At 46.4% G+C, this 23417-nt stretch overlaps 1 protein-coding gene across 12 annotated transcripts in view; it reads right to left on the bottom strand.

Annotated features, from left to right (window-relative positions):
* LOC139047307 (ribosome-binding protein 1-like) overlaps window positions 1–23417 on the bottom strand; it is a 396181-nt gene that overhangs the window by 7542 nt on the left and 365222 nt on the right. For 10 of the 12 annotated variants that reach the window (XM_070521128.1, XM_070521124.1, XM_070521121.1 and 7 more), the window contains one exon: window positions 20038–20118. The exons of the other annotated variants lie outside the window; for them this stretch is intronic. In XM_070521128.1, coding sequence (XP_070377229.1) covers window positions 20083–20118 — 36 coding nt within the window. In that variant the 3' untranslated portion in view covers window positions 20038–20082. The remainder of the gene's footprint in view (window positions 1–20037; window positions 20119–23417) is intronic. 12 annotated transcript variants of the gene reach the window in all.

Genomic DNA, 23417 nt, shown 5'->3' with positions numbered 1-23417 from the left:
GGTATCCGATCAGCGCCAGGATCTATGTGTTTGCAGGTGTCACTTCCTGCCAAAGGACTGCTAGCGTAGCAGAGTTTAGCATGTCCGGTATATGAGTAAACGCAAGCACAAATGGACTGGGCATTTTAACAGATGAGTGGAGGTGCAAACATGGACGGCCTGGACAGTGCAGCCACCTGGTGGCACAGAGCTCAACCAGACAAACAGAGAGGTAATAAGGCAGTAACCAAGCGTATTCCACTTTGCTGCTGGTGCAAATGCTTGGCAGCCGCGTAAATGTGAACACTTTGTCTTCTTAAATGTATAAAATGTTTTACACTTGGTTACAGCAATACTAGCTCTGCGCCACTAGGTGGCTACGCCATGCAGGCTCCTTCGCTCATTCGTCGAAATGCCCAGACTGCCTGCCTTTACCGGAATAGCGAAACACGCTCTGCGCTGCAACAGAACACTCGCAATGCAAGCTCCTTGGAGAGCTCTTGCTGGAGATCGACGACCAGGTGGCTAATGGAGAGGTTGGAAAAACTTCGCCCGCTGGCTCCAAGACACCAGCAGTAGATGACATGATGTTACATCATGACGCAAAGCCAGTGAAGGCAGAGCTTAGCCCGGACTGCTTGGCGAATGAGTAGAGGAGGACATGGCTAAGGGGGAGGGTTGCTTCTAATCATTCGTAGCTCTCGTAATATGAGATGCTTCACTTAAATTGTGGCGCAAATGTTTTATTGTATTTTTACCCTACGCATCTACAAAACTTGTTCAAACTGTTTCAGGGACTCTAAGGGGGATCAGTATGGTGAGAAGTGAGCTTCCAATTGCAGGTAATGAAATACTTCTGCACGAAATTCAGGCACGTGGAAGAAATTTTACTTTATAAAACTGCTGCAGCATTGCATATTCCCCTGAGGACACCCAAGAAAATATAGTGGAAAGCAGATCACATGCTCAAAGTTCCTTCATGAGGAGAATGAATAGTCCAGATGACACGCATTGAAATATTTTGACCCTCTGACACTTAGCATCACTGTTTTCCAATCATCCCGTCTCTGTAAATAGAGTTGGGAGATTTGAATTCCATGTTAAGCAGCATAAAAGATGGGAATGCCCTGTCCCGTATAATTCTGTGCACACTGCCTATCACCTGTGGTGCTGTTTAATCACAGTGCTCTGCTTTATTATAAAAACAATGTGTAAATGTTCCTTTTGCAGCCCAAGGCCGCTGACTGTGTCTTACGCAAATGAAAACCAGTACTCAAGTGTTTATAAATAATAATACTGTGATGCAGATACAAACAGAAAGTCCCCACTGAAAGGCAAGGACTACACAAGACTACATTACCACAGTTTTAAGAAATACTACCTACAAAAAAACCTGGCACCACCATCTATGAACACTATGATATGGCAGAATTATGAAAAGCAATATCGCAATAGAATGTGGGATATAAAAGGTTGGCTTCTATTGAGGGTGGCTTAACCATAAAACAAGTAGGATCATGCATGTGTAAATAAGGTTATCTTCGTGATAAGCCTTCTTAGTCCTCACGATTCCACTTTTATAATTTGCCGACTTAAAATTATAACAAGCACTTAAATTAAGAAAATAGAAATGCACGTCAATGAAGGCTCACCACTCTAACCTGTTGGCTCTTTCATTCCGTCTGCGCGAGCCTGTCCATACACAACACAGGCCTCACACCACACATATAATACACATATACGCACCAAGAATCATGCCTTAAGGGCAAGTCTTTATCACAACAACAAAAAAAAAAGCCTGTCCATACTACACATTTTTTTTCTGCTCCTAATTGTGAACACTGCATCTCTGCATGCACATCCCGGCACATTGTTCATCCCTTTCAAAGTCACTCATCCATGTACTTTCTCAGTTTCATTCTTCTGCTAAGCTGCCAGGGACTAACAGCCTTCCCTTTCACATTAATGGAATCACCAGACCAATGGCATTTTCAAACTCTGAGTGCTCATCTTTGTTCATGATGGTTCTGTGATGCTGACGAGTTATTTTACACCCCACCCTTATGCAATAAGCTCTTCTCACAGGTTTCTAAGGTAAGAAAATAAAATGAAATTAACGTTGTGCACAATGATCACAGTTTCTCTGTCGCAACAGAACTGCCTGTTGGCCTAGTTGGTGCTTGCTAAAAGACATGTTATTTGCCGCAAGTTCGTGTGTAACAATAGTTTGCGTGTGTTTTAACTTGCGGAAAAAAACATGTCTTTCTCTCCTCCTTTCTCTAACTTCAGTGACCTGTCAATACTCCTATATAACTCACCTACATGGTGCTCACTGGCGATGTAATTCTGTGCGCCTGAAAAGCTATACACTAAATAGTTTATATATTGCATTATATTGACACATGTACATGTTTATCTTTCTTGGGTGACCACATCTCACCGCTTAACAAATGTTATCACGAAGGGCAGGACGCGCCTGCGTGTATAGGAAGTTTCTGGAATGTTATCGATGGTTCCATCCGTTGTCTGTCACCAAACCTTGCGTAATCTAATTGCATGTATGCGTGACGCGAATAGTGTAGAACATTGCGGAATACACGCGGGTCCCAGCGATTACTCTTGAACATTTGACGACTAATGTATAAAAGCTGACGCGCTTGACCTGCTGATCAGGTTTTTGACGATCGCCAACCGTGTTCGCCGCTATCATTGTGCTGTAAGTGTAGCCTGTTTTTGTGGGCACAGGTTCGCCCAATAAAAGTTAGTTTTGTCTTCCACAGTATTGCTACTGTGTTCTTCAACGTCACCATCACGTGACATCTGGTGGAGGTGCTGAGTACGTTCATGTATTAAACGCCCCCGCAAAGCCACGATCCAAGCCCGAAGCCCGATGACAAAACCAACATCGCCCAAGACCAGCGCCCTAGCCGCCGACTGCAAGGACTGCCCCCAGGGCACGGACTTCCGAGACAACAAAGAAGATCGTGCCCAAGACAACCCCAATGGCTGCCTCAGCGTCCCCCATTATCCTGCAACATCCTCGGGACCCACTGACTTTCCATGGAGCAGCTACTGAAGACCCAGAATCCTGGCTGGAGACCTATGAACGAATCGCGACTTTTAACAACTGGGACTCCGACGACAAGCTGCGGCATGTATACTTTGCCTTAGAAGATGCCGCCAGAACGTGGTTGGAGAACCGGGAGTCGACCTTGACGACATGGGAACTCTTCCGCACCGGCTTCCTGCGCACCTTTACGAGCGTTGTGCGCAAGGGCCGAAGCTATGCTGGACGCCTGAGTGCAGCTAACTAATGAGAATGTTGCCTCTTTATGGAAGAAATGAGCTGTCTGTTCCGCCACGCTGACCCGGATATGCCTGAGGAGAAGAAAGTCCACCTACTGATGTGTGGTGTAAAGGAGGAACTTTTCTCCGGAATGGTACGGAGCCCACCGAAGACCATCGACGAATTTCTTCGCAAGGCCACTAGCATCAAGAAGACACTGAAAATGCGGAACCCGGCAATTCAACCGCCGCACAGACTCGACAAACTACGCCGGAGTTCACTCACTTGCTACCGACGATCTGCACAAGACTATCCGAGCAGTCGTGCGGGAGGAGCTACAGAAGGTGTTCCCTTCATCACAGCCTGAAGTGGCCGCAATTGCCGATGCCGTCCATGAGGATCTCCGACAACAATTCGGAGTAGCCCAAGCAATGACATGCGCCGCTGTAGCCCGCCATCACGTTCCCTCTCCACGCCCACGGCAGGGCCCAGTGACAACGCAGTTCCGTTGTTCGCCGCCACCCCCACCGCCAGCATTCCAACCCATCGCCACACGCGGCATTCCAAGGAAGACTGACGTTTGGCGCGTCCCCGACCACTATCCGCTTTGCTATCACTGCGGAGAAGCCGGCCACATCTACTGCTGATGCCCATACCGTGAGATGGGACTTTGAGGGTTTGCCATTAACGCGCCGCGACCACAGATTGGCAAATGACCTCACGATATCGCCAACTACCTCGCCGCCACTCAGTGGAGCCCTCGACGACCGTCCCGTTCGCTGTCACCAGGCCGCCACCTGTCGCCACAGCACCGACCATACACCGGCCCAGCCCGGGGCTGCTCTGCGAGCCCATATCCGGAAAACTAGAAGCAGCAACTGATGGAGGTGCAGTTGCTGTTCGTTGAACTGACGAAGATCCTCCGCCGCCGCCGAAGACAATGAAGAGACCGTCTCGATGACTTGACGACACGCCGCAGCTGTGATCGACGCCAAGACCTAACTGCAACGCCAGACAAAGAACCATCGACCTCGACGCGCTTCTCGACGGTCACGCAAAGAAGGACGTGCATCCCCTTCCACGTATAGACGATGCATTCGATCGGCTTTGCAATGCTAAATACTTCTCGTCGATGAACCTCAAGCCTGGCTACTGGCAAATAGAAGTCGATAAGAGATTGCAAAAAGACTGCCTTCGTCATGCCAGACGGCCTCTACTAGTTCAAGGTCATGCCATTCTGGCTGTGCTCGGCGCCTGCAACGTTTCGGCGCATCATGTACACAGTGCTAGCAGGATTGAAGTGGCAGACGTGTCTTGTTTACTTGGATGACGTCGGTGCCTTCGCCGGAAATTTCGACGACCACTTCAGGCGGCTTGCGACAGTATTAGAGGCCATCAAGTCATCAGGGCCTTATCTGAAGCCGGAAAAGTGCCGCTTCGCTTACGATGAGCTTCTGTTCCTAGGCCACGTCATCAGCAAATCTTGACGCCTCGACCGCAGAAGACAGCCACCATCGCAAAGTTCCTGCAGCCAATTGACAAGGCAGTGTGCAGATTTCTTGGAATGTGTGCCTACTATAGGTGCTTTGTCAAGGACTTTTCACGCATCGCGGAGCCGCTAACACATCTAGCCAAATGTGATGTCGAGTTCAAGTGGGAAATGCCACAGGCCGACGCACTTCAAGAACTCAAATGACGCATGCAGTTGCCGCCGGTACTTGCACACTTTGACGAGGATGCCGATACCGAAATCCACACGGACGCCAGTAGATTGTGCCTCGTTGCCGTCCTAGTCCAGAGGAAAGACGGACTTGAACAGCTGATATGCTAGCCGGTTGCTGACAGAAGCAGAAGGCAATTATTCTACGACTGAAAAGGAATGCCTTGCCATCATTTGGGCTACAGCGAAATTTTGCCCTTACCTCTATGGCAGGCCATTCAAAGTCGTCAGCGACCATCACGCGTTGTGTTGGCTAGCTAACTTAGAGGACCCTTCAGGACGGCTGGCGAGGTGGAGTCTCAGACTGCAAGAACGGTAACATACAAGTCCGGAAGAAAACACTGTGATGTCGACTACTTATCACGCGCCCTCATTGATCTGCCTCCGCAAGACGACGAGGACGATGCCTTCCTTGGAATAATAAGCGTGGAAGGCTTCACTAAACAGCAACGAGCAGACCCGGAGTTAAAAGGCCTCGTCGAGTATCTAGAAGGGAACACCGACGGTGTCCCTGGGGCATTTAAGTGCGGGTTGTCTTCATTCCCGCTACAAAAAACCTGCTTGTGAAGAACTCACCAGTTCGCACCAGCTACCTTCTTGTTGTACCGTCAGTGCTGCATCCAGAAGTACTGCATGCCCTACACGACGATCCAACCACTGGGCGCCTCGGATTCTCCTGGACGCTGTCGAGGATGCAGGAAAGGTACTACCGGCTGTGTCTGATCGCCGACCTCGCCTGTTACGTCAAGACATGCCGAGACAGTCAGCAACGCAAGACACCACCGACAAGGCCAGCAGTATTACTACAGCCAATCGAACCTCCTCGTCAACCATTCCAGCAGATTGGGATGGATTTGTTGGGGCCGTTACCCGACGTTACCCGACGTCAACATCCGGGAATAAGTGGATCGTTGTGGCGACGAACTACCTCACCTGCTTTGCTGAAACTAAAGTTCTACCGAAAGGCAGTGCAGCCGAAGTGGAGAAATTTTTCGTCGAGAGCATCCTGCTGTGACGTGGTGCCTTAGAAGTCCTCATCACCGAAAGAGGAACGGCTTTTACAACAGAGTTCACCCAAGCCATTCTGCAATACAGCCAGACAAGCCACAGGAGGACAACTGCCTACCATCCGCAAACGAATAGTCTCACGGAGTGCCTGAAGAAGACCCTCGCCGACATGCTAGCAATGTACAGTCTGTTTCACACTTAGGGGAAAACTCTGAGCGCATTGCATCGGCGATGCGGCGAGCGCTGGAGTCAGACTGCGGAAGCAGTTCGCGCAGGCGCAGACGCTCTAGGGGTGGAGTCGTGATCTGCGTCGTCTGCTATGGCGGCGCGCGCTGGCCGCACTGTCGGGAAGAGTGCTACGGTCTCAGGCAGTGCGCGTATTCCATTGTTACTGCGCGAACTGAGCCGATATTCCTTATTAAGCGTTGTGCGTTGCCAAACTCTGAGCTTTCATTGGCCACGTTCGAGTTCTACAAACTTCTTTTGACAGCATGCTTCTTTCGTTCTTTCGAAAGGCCGTGGTACTTAGTGCGTGCACGTATCGCATGCAGCGACAAGAAAGGGACACCGAACTGCTCGGTCTTTATTTGACGCGAAAGGAAAACAAAACACTCAATATAATGAATATGCGAGTCGAACACGATGAAACAAACGGAGAAGAATAAAATGATGTTTAGGTTAAGGTATTGAGCTCAAAGTGTTTCTTCTCGACAATAGTTCATTACACAAAACAGGCTCTGCCAGCTGACGAGGAAATGCACGCGTCACGCTCCGAACATCCCTTAGTATCTCGTCATGTGTCCAGCGGCAGCGATGACAGCGCTAATTCTGGAGGGCAGTGAGTTGCAAATTGAGTCGCTAAGTCATGTGTTCATTCGCAGCACGTCCCACTGGCTGACGATGGTCGACTTTGGGGTGATTTGGCGCTCTTTAAACTTCTGAAGATAAAAAAGTAAATCACCTTGAAAAGTCAATGCAGCGTCATTTCCTTCCGTCGCTCATTGGTGATCGAAGAACGGTGCGGCTCTCTACAGATACAGGAAGGTTTACAGGATTCAAGATTGATCTGAATAAAGCTGACGCTTGACCGTCTTAATTCAGTCCAGCTTTTTCATCTGATAAGAACGGTGCTAAATCGTTAGCCTTGTTCACATGGCCCGTGTACCGGAGAAAGAACAACTGAAGATTACTGAACTGTGTTCTAGGAACTATAGTCAAAAGAAGATATCAGAGATGACAAGACGGTCGCTTAAAACTGTGAATAGGATACTGCAGGCCTACAAGAAAGAAGGGTGCATCAAGGATGCACCTCGCGGACGTCCACCACGGCAGTGCCTGTCTTGTGTTATGAACTATTGTCGAGAAGATACACTTTCAGCTCAATGCCTAAACCTAAAGCATTCTTTTATTCTTATCCATTTGTTTCATCGTGTTCGACTCGCATAGTCATTATATTGAGTGTTTTGTTTTCCTTTCGTGTCAAATAAAGACTGAGCACGTTGTGCGCACAGTTCGGTGTCCCTTTTTTGTCGCTGCGTGTTACGGTAACACACACAGCGAAGAAATATACGTGCACGCACTAAGTACCACGGCCTTTCGAAAGAATGAAAGAAGCATGCCATCAAAAGAAGTTTGTAGAACTCGAATGTGGCCAATGAAAGCTCACAGTCTGGCGTTGCACAACGCTTAATAAGGAATATCGGCTCAGTTCCCGCAGTAACAATGGAATACGCGCACTGCCTCAGACCATAGCACTCTTCACGACAACGCGGCCAGCGCGCGCCGCCGTAGCAGACGACGCAGATGACTCCGCCCCTATAGCGTCTGCGCCTGCGCGAGCTGCTTCCGTCACGCGACTCTAGCGCTTGCTGCATCGCCAATGCAATGCGCTCCGAGTTTTCCCCTAAGTGTGAAACAAACTGTACATCGACGTCGAGCACAAGACGTGGGACCCGGTCCTGCCATATGTAACCTTCATTTACAACACGGAGGTGCAAAAAACAACACAGATCATGCGTTCAAGTTGGTTTACGGCAGGAACCCGACGACTACTCTAGACGCCATGTGGCTGCACGTCACTGATGAGGAGAATCTTGACGTCGCTGCCTATCTCCAGCACGCCACTGCTCGCCTGTTTACGGATCAAGAACCAGCAGCGTACCGACAGCCGACACTACAACCTCCGACGATGCTACATTTAGTACCAGCCCAGTGACTGTTCAAGGTCACCAGGCTGGTACTGGTGGAGGGGGTTTGAATAATAATACCGGTGACCTTGTTTGGGTTTGGACCCCAATATGTCGACGAGGACTCGGTGAGAAACTATGGCGATGCTATTTCGGACCCTACAAGATCATCCGACGTATTGGCGCACTAGACTATGAGGTCATGCCAGACAACATTCCACATTCACAGTGGCGCCGCGCACGATCTGAAGTGGTCCACGTGGTGAGTCTTAATCCCTTTTACGCACGCTGACGAACTTCCTTAATTTGTTGTTTCTTTGCTACGGGTGTTTTTGTTTTCGTTTGTTTGCAGCATCAGGTCGATGCTTTTTAAGAGGGGGGTATTGACACGTGTACATGTTTATCTTTCAAGGGTGACCACATTTCACCGCTTAACAAATGTTAACACGCAGTGCAGGACGCGCCTGCATGTATATGAAGTTTCTGGAATGTTATCGATGGTTCCATCCGCTGTTTGTCACCGAACCTTGTGTAATCTGATTGCATGCATGCTCGACGTGAATAGTGTAGAACTTTGTGGAAGACACGCGGGTCCCAGCAATTACTCTGGAACATTCGACGGCGGATGTATAAAAGCCAACGCGCTTGACCCGTGGATCAGTTCACCCAATAAATGTTAGTTTTGTCTTTCACAGTATTGCTACTGTGTTATTCAACGTCACCACCACGTGACAATAGATACATTGGTTGAACTCAGGAAGAAAGCACATCAACCTTGGGAATCTACAAAATTTTATGCCAGCCACTCCATGATACCAAGGCACAGTCTGGGATTAGCCAAAAATGGGCCAAAGCAGTCACTCCTATCCCTGATAGTTTGGTGTTCACATAATCAGAGCGAAAGCAGTGCCTTGGCAAGTTAGAAATATACCTAATCTGAATATTGCACCAATACCCTAATAATACTTGTTGCTAGCCTCCCTTCTGGATCTGCCACTGCGTGGAGATTTAAGGATGGAGATGGTAGACTGATGTGCCTAAAATGTGCCTAAAAGGCCACCGAAGGATTAACTGTAAGCCATTTCACCACTAGACGACACATTTTCAGTGGCAAATGATCAGAAAACAAAGCAAGAGGTGCTGGCGACAAGGTAAACATTGTAGTCGACCTTGTAGATGAGAAGCGCAAGAAATATGCCCCTTCAGTTTACTGCTGGATAGCTTGTTCATGCACATTTTAGTACTTGAATTAGAGCTAGCTTATTTCCACAAGATAGTCCAGGTTATGGAGCAATATTAAACAGGAGAGACATACAGCTTCAGCAGAAATACCCATATCAGAAAGCTCCTAGGGCTCTTTCTTGTGCCAGCATTCACTACCTCTCGACAATGTGTCAGCACCGTTCGATTTCTGCCGTTACGGTTCCATTCCATTTAATTGACCTTAAGGGCTCGTAGAAATTACATGAGTGAGTGTCTGGGGAGTGTGGGGTGGAGGGGGTACATTTTTGGTTGACATGGCTTCCTAGCGAGAGAAAAAGCGGCCCATAATGACCACCGTCATCACCAACCTGCCGAGCACGTATTACTTGCTCTGCAAGACAAAGGCCTCTTTCGAAGATCTCCACTGAGCAGCCTACTGCTCATGTAGCAGCTACATGAGCAGTACTCGACATGAGCAGCTACTGCTCATGTCGAGTGTTCTGCACTGTGTGCACACACACAATGCTCGTTGCTGAGCTGCTGCATGGATGTGCTGCCTTCCGAGAACTGCCGCTAGAGTTGCATAACCTTTGTTCTTCTTTTTCCTCGTACACATTTTATCAAACGGCAGGTCGTTACTGTTGACACCACTGAGAGAAGCATCGTGCAGTTATTCCTCAGTGACAGACGCTCACTGTGCACCCACTGAACCTGACTGCATTTGTGGAAGCTATTCAGTCGTGGGGTCCAACGTCCCAAATGAATCCAGATGGATTTTTTGCTAGCTATAGGGTTTGTTAAACATGCACCCATGGCATAATGTGACTACATTCCACTCCAATCACAGTGCAGCTGCCACAAGTAAGAATCGAACCCATGACCTGTCGCATTGATGCCATAGCCACTGGTAAGTCCTGGTAGGCACCAAACCTACCCCTTTCACCACCCTGCTGCCCACTATGCCAGGAAACTTGTCACTGCATGCCCTCCCAGCGCAACTTAACTTCCTCAGAATGCACACAGCTTATCCACCAACATTACAGAAAGCATGAATTTCGTATGGCACAATTTCTATTCCTGTTCGCCACTTTTGCTTGTCTAATGAAGTGTTAATAATACATTTGCATGCAAATATACTTGCAGGAGAAAACGTTCCCAATTTCAAGGCAACCATCAACTTATTTTAGCAACAATTCACTACAAAACCAGCTTTTCATTACTGGCCGACGCTCAGTGAAAGGACTTACTCCAGATAAAAAAATGTCAGTGCACTTAGTTTTAATAGCAAACATTAAAACTGACTGAATCACTTCTTTTCAACACCTCCAGTTCTCTAAACCCCAGCATTAACTAAACCCTCCCCGCCTATTCTTTTTTAAACACCTGTGACAACCTTCCGTTGCGATTTTCGTTTTTGCACAGTTAAATCTTGTTAATTCGAACCCGCTTAATTCAAACTAACTGATGCTGTTTACCTGTCAAAGTTAAGTGAATTCTGATGGGCGAAAACAACTGGCAGTTGGAACGCGCAAGGATTTACAATGGTTAATTCGAACATACCGTGCTCCAACAATGCTCTCAGCAGTGCGCCAAATCATGCGGCAGTGCCGCTGACCAGTCTTGCTCTGACCCCACCATAGAGGAAAAGCCTGGAAGAGACCCCTCAATGCCACATGCAGAGAAAAAAAGAAGAGAAAAACCCATGGCAGAGATTCCACCCTCTCGACGCAGAAACGGCGCGCGGCCAGAGCGCCGTTTCTGCGTCTACCCCAGCCACACTAATGGCAAAACACTCACAGTGGGAGAGATTGCCACGGAGGCAAGCGAGCCATCAGTGGAGGAGACCAACAAGAGGGCCCTACAGTGGCATACTGGTGTCATGTGGACCCACCCGACTCTCTTCGTACTCGCGTCTGGTTCAGCCGGACCACTTGTTTTGCACTATCGTCTGCTTGCGTCAGCTCTTGCTCGCGCTTCTTTTGGTTGAGCACAATGCGTTGGCGGGCTAGTTGGTGCGAATCCATGAATACTTTGTTTAGCGCAAAACAACAGACACAAGAAAGACGACAGGACAAGGCGCCTTGTCCTGTCGTCTTTGTTGTGTCTGTTGTTTTGCGCTAAACAAAGTATTCATGGATTCTTTTGGTTGGCTTGGTTTGGTCTCGTTCGTGCATGTTTATTCACAAAGACAAGTTTATACCGAGACGTCCAGGTGAAAAGGTTGTTGGAGACAGTGCACCATATCCAATTCTGTATGGCAAGACAGACCCCGAAGCCCTTCCAGCCATGCGCCCCCGCCGCTTTTGCTAGGTAGCGGCAACCTTTGCTGTGCGCCGCTGTTCAATCTATTTGTCGCCTTCCGCAATTTACATTCTCAGGGTTTCTGGTTAAACCACTTCCGGTATTTCCAGTTCCCGAATTTTTGCTTGCTGTATGCTCGCACCTCTATGCAGCAATGACGTCGCTTCCGCTGAAAATTAAACTGGGATTATGCAAGTTCTGCTTGACGCTGGAAGCTAAGCGAGGGAGGAGCACAGAGAAGGAGGGTAGGTTGGTGATACTAGTATGGAGAAAGAAATTCAACAAGAGGGGACACTCAGTGAAAACTGGCAACAGGAAACCATCACGCCTAGTGTCATCCCCATCCGTTAGTTGACGTAAGCACGAATTCCGAAACACTGGGTGCTGAAAGGCCTAGCTGCATGTCCGAGGATTCCGCGCACGAATCTTAGTCGCGAAGTCCGCGTCGCCAATGCTCGGTATGCTTAGCCACGTGTCTGAGATGGCCACAAATGTAGGGATCGGCCACGCTACTGCAATGTCCATGTAGTGCCCATTTTGACATGTCGAGATTATGGCAAGTGGAGACTTCCAGGCTCGCGAGGTTCAAAGAGCCAAGCAGACGGCGTGAATGCTAGACCGATGGTGAACCGCGCTGGAGTCACGTGGCGGGTGCGGACAATCGCAGACTACGGCATGAGCTTCAATCATTTGCTTTTTGTGTGCTTGTTTCTGTACAAAGAAGATAGCTGAAGGGCACGTTTGAAGATGGAGAAATTCACCTTTCAACGAGACCAAGATGGCGGCGCTCGGTTGCGCCGTTCCAGAGATATTGTGGCTTGAAAAACGCTGTTCTTTCTTGATTTCCGCGAAATTTTACGCCACCTTGGCTGATAAAACAATTTCTTTAGAGCACTTCTACATGGTTTATACGGATGATATTTCGGAATCGGATAGAAAAAGAGCTATAGAAACTGAAAATGTGATTCTCAAAAAGTTGATTTTTTGGCTATTTCTCGCAATGTGAAAGCCACATCCCCCTTAAATTCTGCTGTGACTGAAGTTGCCTTGGAGGACAATTATTTTGCTTGTTCTACAAGCAGCATGTGTCTCGTGCATTTTTGCGCATAGAGTTTTCTGTCAGTAGTTTTTGCAAAATGCAGATGAAAGAAGAAAACTAAGCTTGCTGCTTGCCGCTTTAACAAATAAAACATATCTGCCTCATCCAGCAGTCCTGCTTGTTGCCCTGTTATCAGACTTGCATTAAGTATACTGAGAGAAAAAAAAAAAATCCAGTGCAACATTCCATTCATTTTTGCGACTTCCCCGCCTAACAGAATGAGGAGTAATTGGTACAGCGTCTTTTATTGGGTTGGACCTCGGGCGCTGAAAACAGTTTAATTAACTGTTCTATATACTAATATTTGGCCCGTAAGCCACACTAAATTTTTTTTGTCTGTCCATGCTGAAAAAAAAGAAAAAGAGAAAAAAAAAAAGAGATCTATGCAGTAGCTTAATTAGTGGAATAGTGGCTATGGCACTGAGCTTTTAAAGTTGAAGGGTTCAATCCAGGCTGCAGAATTTGGTGGGGATCCAATGGAAAAACACTTGTGCACTTATATTTAGGTACATGTTAACCCTTTCAGGGTCGAATTATATTGAAAAAAACTTTCCCAGCTGGTTAAATTACTTTATTGCAGATCTTGAATGTACAAAATGTATAAAGTCGGGAATAAATAGTAAAAAATAATTAGGAACAGTATTTTGGTGTGGGCATCATTCAGAACTGCAAAATGTTCAATAGTATTTCCGAGCGTGGTACTCCTTGAAACATGGGTTTATGCGCAGCGCCTTATCGCAGTCTGCACACCTAAAATGCGTGTCTGTTCGCTTGAAACGAGGAGTTGTGTTGGCGCACACATGACACCTCTGCGTGCGGCTGCCTTGGGCACAGGTCTGAAGCACCCTCTCGCGAAAGCGCGTTGCCACTGAGAGCGAGAATACCTCGCGAACTGTGCTGATAAGTAAGCTAAGAGCAGCGCCAATCAAGATAGAAATCAACTTCCACCGCCGTGCAAGAGAGTGCCGACAAAGAAAAAAAATGACGTTTCGCGCGCCTCCGTTGCGATCACGCAGCGAAACGGAAACCGCCAAAGGGGCGTTGCCGCAGTCTGAGCGACGTGCTGAAGCTAGCAATCAGCTCTGTTTATCTCCCCAAGAAGGTGGCACCAATTTCAAACGCATCATGTAAGTGCTAAGAGGTGGCAGCACCTCCTGGTGAGCACGCATCGTCATTATGGCGCGAAATTTCAAACGGACGGTCGGAACCGTACCCGTACGGCGAAGACCTTGCGGGACAGAAAACTGCCACCATACATGTACGGTGAAAAACCTTCAAGGGGTTAAAGAACCCTTTGTGGTGAAAACTCAAATGCCGCGGGTACCTCTCATAATCGTATATCGTTTTGTCTCATAAGAACTTAGAATCTGATTATTAAAAAAAAAAAAGACGTAGCTGTGTCCTTTCTCGCATTTGATTTGAGAAAAACAGGTTATGCTTATCTTATATTTCAAACTTGCATGTAATGTCATTCCCAACTGTACAACATGCTCAATTGAGCAGCTTGTATATATAAACAGCCGCTTTCAGGTATCCACTGCACTATCATAACGACAATCATGACGTAGTTAGAGGAATGGCACGTTTCACATAGACATAGAGAGATATACAGCTTTGCTTTGTTTGTTGAAGGAGATAGGTGTGCTACAACATGCAACCCTCAAGTTTTAATGGGACGAAAACATGGTGACTGTCCCCCAAAATTTGCTTACCTGAATCGAGTTAGCAGGTTTACAAGCTGCTCCAAAACGGGGTGTTTATGTTGACTGACAGCTAGGGAGATGTTAAGCAGAAGCTATCAAGCCCCATGCATTAATATGCCCGGGAACTAGTGAGCCTCTGCATGACATCCGCGACACGTCAGCAGCAGAATCATTCAGAACAGTCCTCACTTGCATCAGACAGACCCTCGAAAATACAAAGTGCTGCTATGCCTTAAATTTGCACAGAAACAACCATTTGATGATATCCAATAGTGAAGTGAGGAATAGCATTTGATCTGAATAGCAAATAGCATTCGATGAGACTTGTATGTTTCTACTTCATTTCACATGCTGGCATATTAAGAAGGTTACCAGACCAGCCATGGAGATTACATTGGCCTTTACTTCCAAGTAGCCCCAATTCAGTCTGAGTATATGTTAACACTGCTTTTCATATTAACATCCAATAATTTCAATGATTCATTCTCTCAGAAAGCACATTGGCACACTTGGAGTCAGTTCCATCTAGAGTATACTAGAACTGTCGTACACTAGTTCCATCCGCGATAAGACTCCAGCCACGAGCTGTCGATCAACCTGACAGGTGCGCTCCGATGAGCATGGCACCACCATGAAGTAAGGTATGGTGGTGCCACATTTGTTACTGCAAACACACTTACGCCGGTCGAGATTTATCCCTTTTTCAATCAGTGCATTTACAGTATCTCATAACTTTCTATTACATATATGTCATGAATATCTCTACGTACCATTTGATTTGCCGAGAAGTGTAGTCATGCACTTCTCTCATTCATGCCAAGCACTTTATGAACCTGGTTTATTTCGCTATAATATTGTTTTCTTCAATTATTATCTGTGTTTTTTAATATTCACCAACAAGAAGCGGGTGTGAAAGAACACAATGAAATTTTCTTACGTAGCTTGATGTTGCAGTTCGGTTTCTGCTATGACGAAATTATGTATTACTTTTAGAAATCTATCAGGCTAAGATTACATTTGGTAACAGCCGACAAGAGCCACAGAGGTGCACCATAGCAAACAAAGACATGAAAAAAAATAATGTACCATAGAAGTTATCTACAACAAAAAAAGGGCGTCCATGCAACAAATGCGCGCTTGCTAGCAGACGACACACTTCATAATGACAGCAAGATTGAAAACATCCGAGTTGTATAATCGATGCCTTGAATATATATGTTTGGCAACATTGTGTAAACATAAATAACCAGTTGAAAAAAAGCATTATTTTATGAGTGCACAATGTGCAATCAGCCTCGGCACCGAGAGTGAAAGTATGTTGAATATGGTGCAAAGTGTGTCTCCGCCCCAATCCAGTTCGCTCGCAGCAACCTCGCACAATTTTTCCACATGTGGCGCCTCGGCAGGAGAGCACTGTTCGGCCCACTCGACCTCACCCTAGTATGCTCGAATGGCACTTAAGCTGGGCGGCGAAAACGTGCAAGGAGGGGCTTTAGATTAACCCGATCCCTGAATTTTTGTTCTTATTGGGAGGCGAACGTTGGCTGGCGGGGCTGCAGTTTTGTGGTCCTTGCTCACCGTGTGCTTGCATGCCACGATATTTCACGACTCGCACCGTCTGTGCATTGTGCTATGGAGAACAAATACTTCAAGAACAAGTCCTTCTTTTACCTCACCGAGCTTATGTTTCTCACAGCTGGAGGAGTGTGAGCTACATATACACCATGTTTATTCGAATATAGGTTGATAGTATTTATTACGATAGCAATTACATTGACACTGAGGCGCATTCGCCATGCTGTCGTTATATCGATGACCCAGATGCAACCTGTGCACGAAGGGTTACGAGGTCTCCACACACACGTGGTGAGACTGGCTGCAGAAACTACAAAGCCGAGTGGATGCACTACCAATCCTCGTTTGGTTTTGCAGCAGCCGTTGGCTGCGCTGGCATGGTGCAGCTGCGTGCAGGCCACACCGACCAAGAATCGCCTCTAGCTGCCGAGGGGAGCCATTCTTGCCCAGACGACGACAGGTCACTTTGTCACAACAGTTTCAGCCAGAATTATCGTCCAATGTCTTCCGTTTATTTGCAAGATTATTGAAAAAACAGAGAGACAGCCAGAAAGATAACCTGAGTACATTGTCTCAAATCGGGTACAGTTCGTGACACAGCAAGTCACGGAAAATTTTTAAAAATTTCAAATCAGAAAAATACGATTGTACCCTACAGAAGACCTAGTCCCGCAATCTATGTCACGGCAGCAGAGCATGTATGGAATGCTAGGTCTCTTCAGCCCAATGTTGCAAAATCGTCCCAACAATAAGCAACATGTACTGTTCCATCCTGGGCCTCAACAAGGTTATACAGTGAAACTAATTCGTTACTACAAAAACCACATTAATGAACTTTTAAGAAATCCCCTGCTGACTGCTTATAGTTTCAATGCAAAAATATTTCAATACTGCGAACTTCAGAATACTGAACTTTCAGAATAACGATCCTTCTTCAGTTTCCGTGCCATGTTAAAAACGCCTCAGTACAATGCCTCAGTATATTTCAAAATCTGGGTATTTCCGTGTACCCTTTACGGCAGGTGGAAAAGTAGGCTATTAGATGACAAGGCACTAAAAGTAGATGCCGTGGTGCATGGTTTCGGAAAACCTGCGACTGCGCCAGAGGGAAATAAAAAAAAACAAGGACGCCAGGAGGGGCTTTATTGTGGAGGCCACGACATATCAGTTTTTGTGAGCGCATGCTCCGCCCAAACAAGTGTTGCCTAGCGACGAAGGTGCACCTCTTCCTTCTTTCAGCCCGCTTTCTGCACAGGCCTTTTCTTTCCTTCTGCAGCTGTACCAGCTATGCGCGCGAAGAAGTGTAACTTCCATGCTCGCGAGGATGCCACGCAGTCGCACTTTCCGGACGGTGTCATTTACAGCACTTGCACTTTGGAATAGTTGAGGTGTCCACCTTGAGCAAGACAGTTGCGGTGTCCACGGCAAAGAATGTGAAAAAACAAACAAACAAAAAGAATCATTACGCTTTATAAGCAACATGGAGCTTCTTCATTGTCGGTTGTTTCCTCGGCGTGAGCCTCTCTTTTGCGCATGCCATTCTATTGCGGGAAGTGGAAAATAGCAACCTCGTGGGCCAAGAGCCCATAGCAACATTTTCATGGATAGCTCAAATGGTGACAAATGATGAACTGATGAGTTGATGGGCGAAATGGTTAATATTGAGGCTTTCACTATAACAACCTTCCAGAATAGCGAACAATTTGCCACAGTCCCCCGAAGTTCGTTACATCGATATTTCACTAACATAGTGTGATCTTGTTTGCTAACATTATAAGGCTATACCGCTGATAGACACATATATTGTGATGTATTCTGCATAACTAATGCAGATTATCTATTCAAACAATTTGCAGAACCGATTTCCACAGGGAACTGCAGATCCTTTGAACTACAATGACATTTTTTGAACCTAGGCTTAAGTGAAGATGTTGATTGTGGGTCACGCATGGAGGAAGGGAAGGTGGGAGAAGCCCCGGCTAGCACGGATGTGTTGGAGAAAGTGCTTAAAGAAGTTTAAAAGGAACCTCACCAGGCCCAATAGCATATTTTTGGGTATACGCTGGAAGTTGTTACGTGTCCTCTAGGGAGCGTTTTGCCGCAAGAGATTGTCAAAACGGTTAATTAATAACAGAGATAGAAATATTTAAGTGCCGCAAACCCATGACTTCACAAGGTGAGCGTCACCGCTAACATAGACACTATTTAAGTGCCGCAAACCCATGACTTCACAAGGTGAGCGTCACCGCTAACATAGACACTCTCTCCACTTGGCTAGTCTAGCCTCCGCAAGTGAAATTTCTTCCCTGCATTCTCCCATTCCGGACCTGGAGGATTTTGTGATGTATATGTTACAGGCCCTGCCTTCTTTTTTTCTCGCATTTTTGCTGCATGGCGCACTTTCAGTGACAGTCTCGTGCATGAGCTGTTATGCTTGCCTCATTTTGTGCAGTGCACAATTTTGCACGCTGTGTACAAGAACTCTTGACTACCAGTAGAACAAGTCGATGGATAAAGCGAACAGTGGCGGAACAAAAAAATTTTAGGCTTCACCTTATAAGAAGGGAAGAGGTGTGGATCAGATACAAAACGAGGATAGTCGATATTCTAGCCGACATTCAAGGGAAAAAAAATGGAGCTGGGCAGACCGTGTAATGCGTACGGCAGATAACCAGTGGACCATTAGAATTACAGAATGCGTGCTGAGGGTAGGGAAGCGCCATTGAGGATGGCAGAAAATAAGGTGAGGCGATGAAATTAAGAAATTTGCAGGTGCCAGTTGTAAAAAAAATTAAATTATGGGGTTTTACGTGCCAAAACCACTTTCTGATTATGAGGCACGCCGTAGTGGAGGACTCCGGAAATTTCGACCACCTGGGGTTCTTTAACGTGCACCTAAATCTAAGCACACGGGTGTTTTCGCATTTCGCCCCCATCGAAATGCCGGGATTCGATCCCGCGACCTCGTGCTCAGCAGCCTAACACCATAGCCACTGAGCAACCGCGGCGGGTCATGTGCCAGTTGTAATCAGCTAGGGCAAGATAGGGGTGATTGGAGATCGCTGGGAGAGGCCTGCACTGGGCATAAAAATAGGCTGATGCTAAGTCAGCACCACACAAGCATTGGGAGAAATACAAGCGGATCAACGAGAACAATCATGTGCTGGAACCCGGTAGAAAATGGCGGAGAGTTTCGTTTTCCACATATGCAATTGCATGACGTGGGAACAAGCAGACGAAACAGAAGAACCTAGCTCTTGCTATGGCACGGAGTAAAACAAAGACTCGCACTCACTTGGTTTGTAGATTTTACTATTTCTCTAAACTTTAAATCGTCTAGCGAAGCAACAGGTTAAACAAATACCTGCGGTACCCTTGAATAATTCTCAAAGTCACATGTTGCGATCAGTAGTTTCAGCTATGCGGATTACGTAGGTGCATTCGTGTGTTTGACCTCGACTCTCCAGTTGGGACCGCGGCTCCCTCGAGAAGTAGGGCACGGAGCGTTTGGGTTGAAATTTAAGCTGTTTTTATGGCCCACAGCGGTGTAATACTTTGCAGACGCGATAGTCAGCATGCATTGTATACACTGTGCTTGTCTGTTTATGAACACAACCTAAAGCAAAGACCTTGCATTGTCCACTCACTGTGGAGTAACCAAAGGTTTCACAAACAGTAAGAAATTAATGTGCATTGCTGTTGTCGTACGATGCCCCCTCCCCCGCACACATACAAATAGAAGAACCACACTATGTGCATAGCCAGAGCAACCTGTTTTACTAAGCCCACAACAACAACAGAGGCTAAAAACCCACTAGTGCAAAGGAGTATTCAACTGCCACCACAAGCAGCACCCCTTGAGCCAAGCCAAGTCCAAAAGCCAAGCTGAAGTTGCAATGAGTAGCCCAGTGTTGCCAAGTTCCCACATAAGCAAGTGCACATGTGTGGAGGGGGGATAGGAATGGCACAGTACTAACATCAGCCGACAGGGGGCGCACAGACAGCTGGCATCCAACGGTGCTTCACTTTTTGCTCTTCTTCCAAAATTTCAGCCGTAACTGAAGAGGCAAAAAAAACGAAAACAATAACGAACAGGAAGTAGGGGATGCAAAAATTCTGGAGGTCCAACAGTCTCGTAGGCTGCACACGAATATTTACTCATTCCGAACAATAGCACCAGAGGTGAGACCACGCTATAAAGAACATGCACTAAAGCAGGCTGCTTTTAAGAAATAGTTCACCACATGAAGACCAAAAACATGAACACATATGCACATGCTTGGTTCTCATACGCATAACATTAATGAGGAAGTGAATAACTGAACACCAGCTGTAAATAAGTGACAGCTACACCAGTACGAACATTAGCGAAGAACAGAAGAAACAAAAAGTGATCATCAGTCAATAGATGTAATGACTGAGGCACATCAGCATATACTGCCAATCCATAAACAAAATTACAAAAATGATGTACAGGCATTCATCAGTATGGCTGCTCAAGCAAAAGAACAAAATGTCACAAATTCCCACTTCTGACTTCATTTACTGACATGCAAGTTGCATATACTCCATGCAAAGAAGTTTAGTAGGAATCACACTCTGGCTAAAACAATGCTGAAACATGATGCATATATGCATGGCAGGCTAGCAAGTATGAATGTACGCGCAGCACCTTGACAACACTGGGCTCCACAGTTTCAAACAGCTCATGGGCACACTTCTCACAACCCAACCGATCACAATACTTCCGGCTCCCATGCCATCAGCTCTGTTTACAACTTTTCACAAACGTCTCACAGACACCCCACAATGATAATTTACACATCCCTGTCACACAGACTAGGCATGTACAACATTTAATATTTATGCAGTGCTGGCACACAGGCACCCACAACAAGTCAACTGGGATCTACACGAAGCCTTCAAGGATTAAAATGACATTTCGTAAAGTTTTGCAGCAGTGTCAATGCACACTGAACAGGTATGTGATATGACAAGAAAAAAAAAAAGGCCTTACTTTATTACGTAAACTCATAGCCAGAGTCATCATTGAAAAAAAAATTATTTTTCTCTTTAAAAAAGTGAAGGGTGGCCATGCTACACTGAACAGGCACCCTGCACCCTCTTTGTAAATCCAGGCATCTAAATTTTGTAAGATTTCAAGTTTTCTGCAAATGTAATATTCTATAAACTTTCCAAAGTACATGCAAGTCATAAATGTTCAAGGTAAAATTATTGTATAACACACCTCCAAATTGAAAGGCACTGCAATTAGAACACAAACCAGTTCATTACAGAAGCCTCGAGCCAACATCTTAGGTTGTGTACAATGAACCAAAGTTTTGTGCAAAACTATTTCATGGAAGACTGTCTTACGCTTTATTTACAGTCTTGGTGGAGTAGTAAATACACCACACGCTGTATAGCACGGAAAGATTTAATCAGTGGAGGTGTGTTAACAGGCCTTGAAATTTCACCGAGAAGCAGCCTTTCACGCACACTACGAGAGCCTATGTGACCACATTACGAGGTGGTATAAAAAAATCTCGAGACTGGCTCTGTTTCAGAGATTGTAATTTATATGTGTATTCAGATGCTGTCACATTTGAAGTAGACCCCTTTCACAGCAATACTGGGCTATCAGCGTTTCTTGCCACTCTGTGAACATCGCTTGATAGTCATCTTGTCAGAATGAGTTGATCACTTTCTGGGATTTAGAAGCTTGATTTAAAGAGCCCCTTGCCAAGTTCCATTGCAAGTTTCGGTTATAAACTGGAAGCTGTTAAATGCCATCTCAAGGAGTGCTCTACCAAAATTATTGGAGGAGATAGATGAAATTGACCTCAGTAGGCGAGTGCCCCTGCCAACCCTCTCCGCCTTGACTAGCTTTTGCAAGCCTTCCCAGCATTCCCCCACACCAGACCTAGCCATATTCACGTGCGGAGCCTCACCCTGCCGTCTGCATTGGACGAGCAACCTAAGTCATGCGACATGGTGAGTGATGTAGCCAAGCAGTGTGTCACAGGATTCCGGCTGGGGATGGAGCTTCCTCGAGAGGGAGGATAAGCAGTGTTTGGTCTGAAATTGCAGCTATTTTTGTGCCGCACACAACTGTAAAACTTAGCAGATACAATTGTCAGTCGACGATATATACGCCGTGCTTGTCTGTTTAAAATGGCAAAACTTAGTGAGGGGGCCTTTCAACTGCTAGGCTTTTTTACATGCTAGTTCAGCGGACATTTCCTGCAACACAGGAACTGTTTCTTGGTTGTTGCTTTCTTCCGACGCACAATTCATCAACGGTTTACAAATGCAAAGTGCAGACAGACCTGCTATGCTGGTTTGCCACGGTTGGTCTCGCTGAGGCACCGAAAATTCACTCCACCTTTCATTAGAAATTTAATTTCCAAGTTCTAGGTTTTTTTTCAAACCTCTCTATCGATGTTAAAACAGGTACGACATGTCATTTATGCACGAGTTGCTTTTTGAGAGGCAGGGAAATCACTGAAAAGACAAAACGAGTGTGCTTGGCAGTTGCAGTCATAGGGTTAAGCAGCTGTGTCAGAAAGGTGACTTTATGGCTCGGCTTTTGATTCTGTGAAGAGAGGCAAATACTAAGCGGAAGCCAAACCTGATGAGTAGCGCAAAGGTGAAACAGAAATCACGTTGTTTCCGGTGAGAAACTCACATGTGCAGTGCTCTGTCCTCTACAGCATTCAGTTCCTGGTGTGCGAACAAAGAAAAACTGCGCAAAAAAAGGACAAGACAGAGAAAGAAGCACACGTCGTGTGCTTCTTTCTTTGTCTTGTCCTTTTTTTTGCACAGTTTTTCTTTGTTCTCATTACGTCATACCAACTAGCCCCTCACCGTACGCTTCGAGACTCCTGGTGTGCTCCAGATCAAGCTGTTTTCACACCAAACGTCCTCCCCCTCAGAAGCCCTAAAATTTCGCAGTAGGACTCGCCATTCATTGGCTGGCCATTAGGGACGAGTTCCTGTAGTACAATCCCTGAAGCACAGATTAGCACATGACTCAAGTTTTGCACCAAGCCAGATGTGGGTGGCACAGCTGACGCATTGTGCAGTCGTGAGAAAACAAGCAAATGTTTTCATGTCACCTGCAGTGCTTCCTGCAAGAGCACACATGTGCGGCCTGGCAGCTCCCAGTCGGGCCTTCTCACAAAGTGGCATGTGAAGCGCAGCATGAGAGGGGGTGGGGCTCTACTGTTGTTTTTTTCCTCAGGTGCGAATACAAGAAAGCATGCTAGAAACATATCAAAGAAAGATTTCTATCAACTCGCCATTCTTCGCAATGCTGAGAAAAAGTTCTTGGCACAGGCAATATTTACTGCCTACT

This window comes from Dermacentor albipictus, chromosome 7, assembly GCF_038994185.2.
Source record: "Dermacentor albipictus isolate Rhodes 1998 colony chromosome 7, USDA_Dalb.pri_finalv2, whole genome shotgun sequence".
Classification (NCBI taxonomy): domain Eukaryota; kingdom Metazoa; phylum Arthropoda; class Arachnida; order Ixodida; family Ixodidae; genus Dermacentor; species Dermacentor albipictus.
The sequence above is the reverse complement of the archived record's forward strand: the minus strand, read 5'-3'. Positions and strand labels throughout refer to the sequence as shown.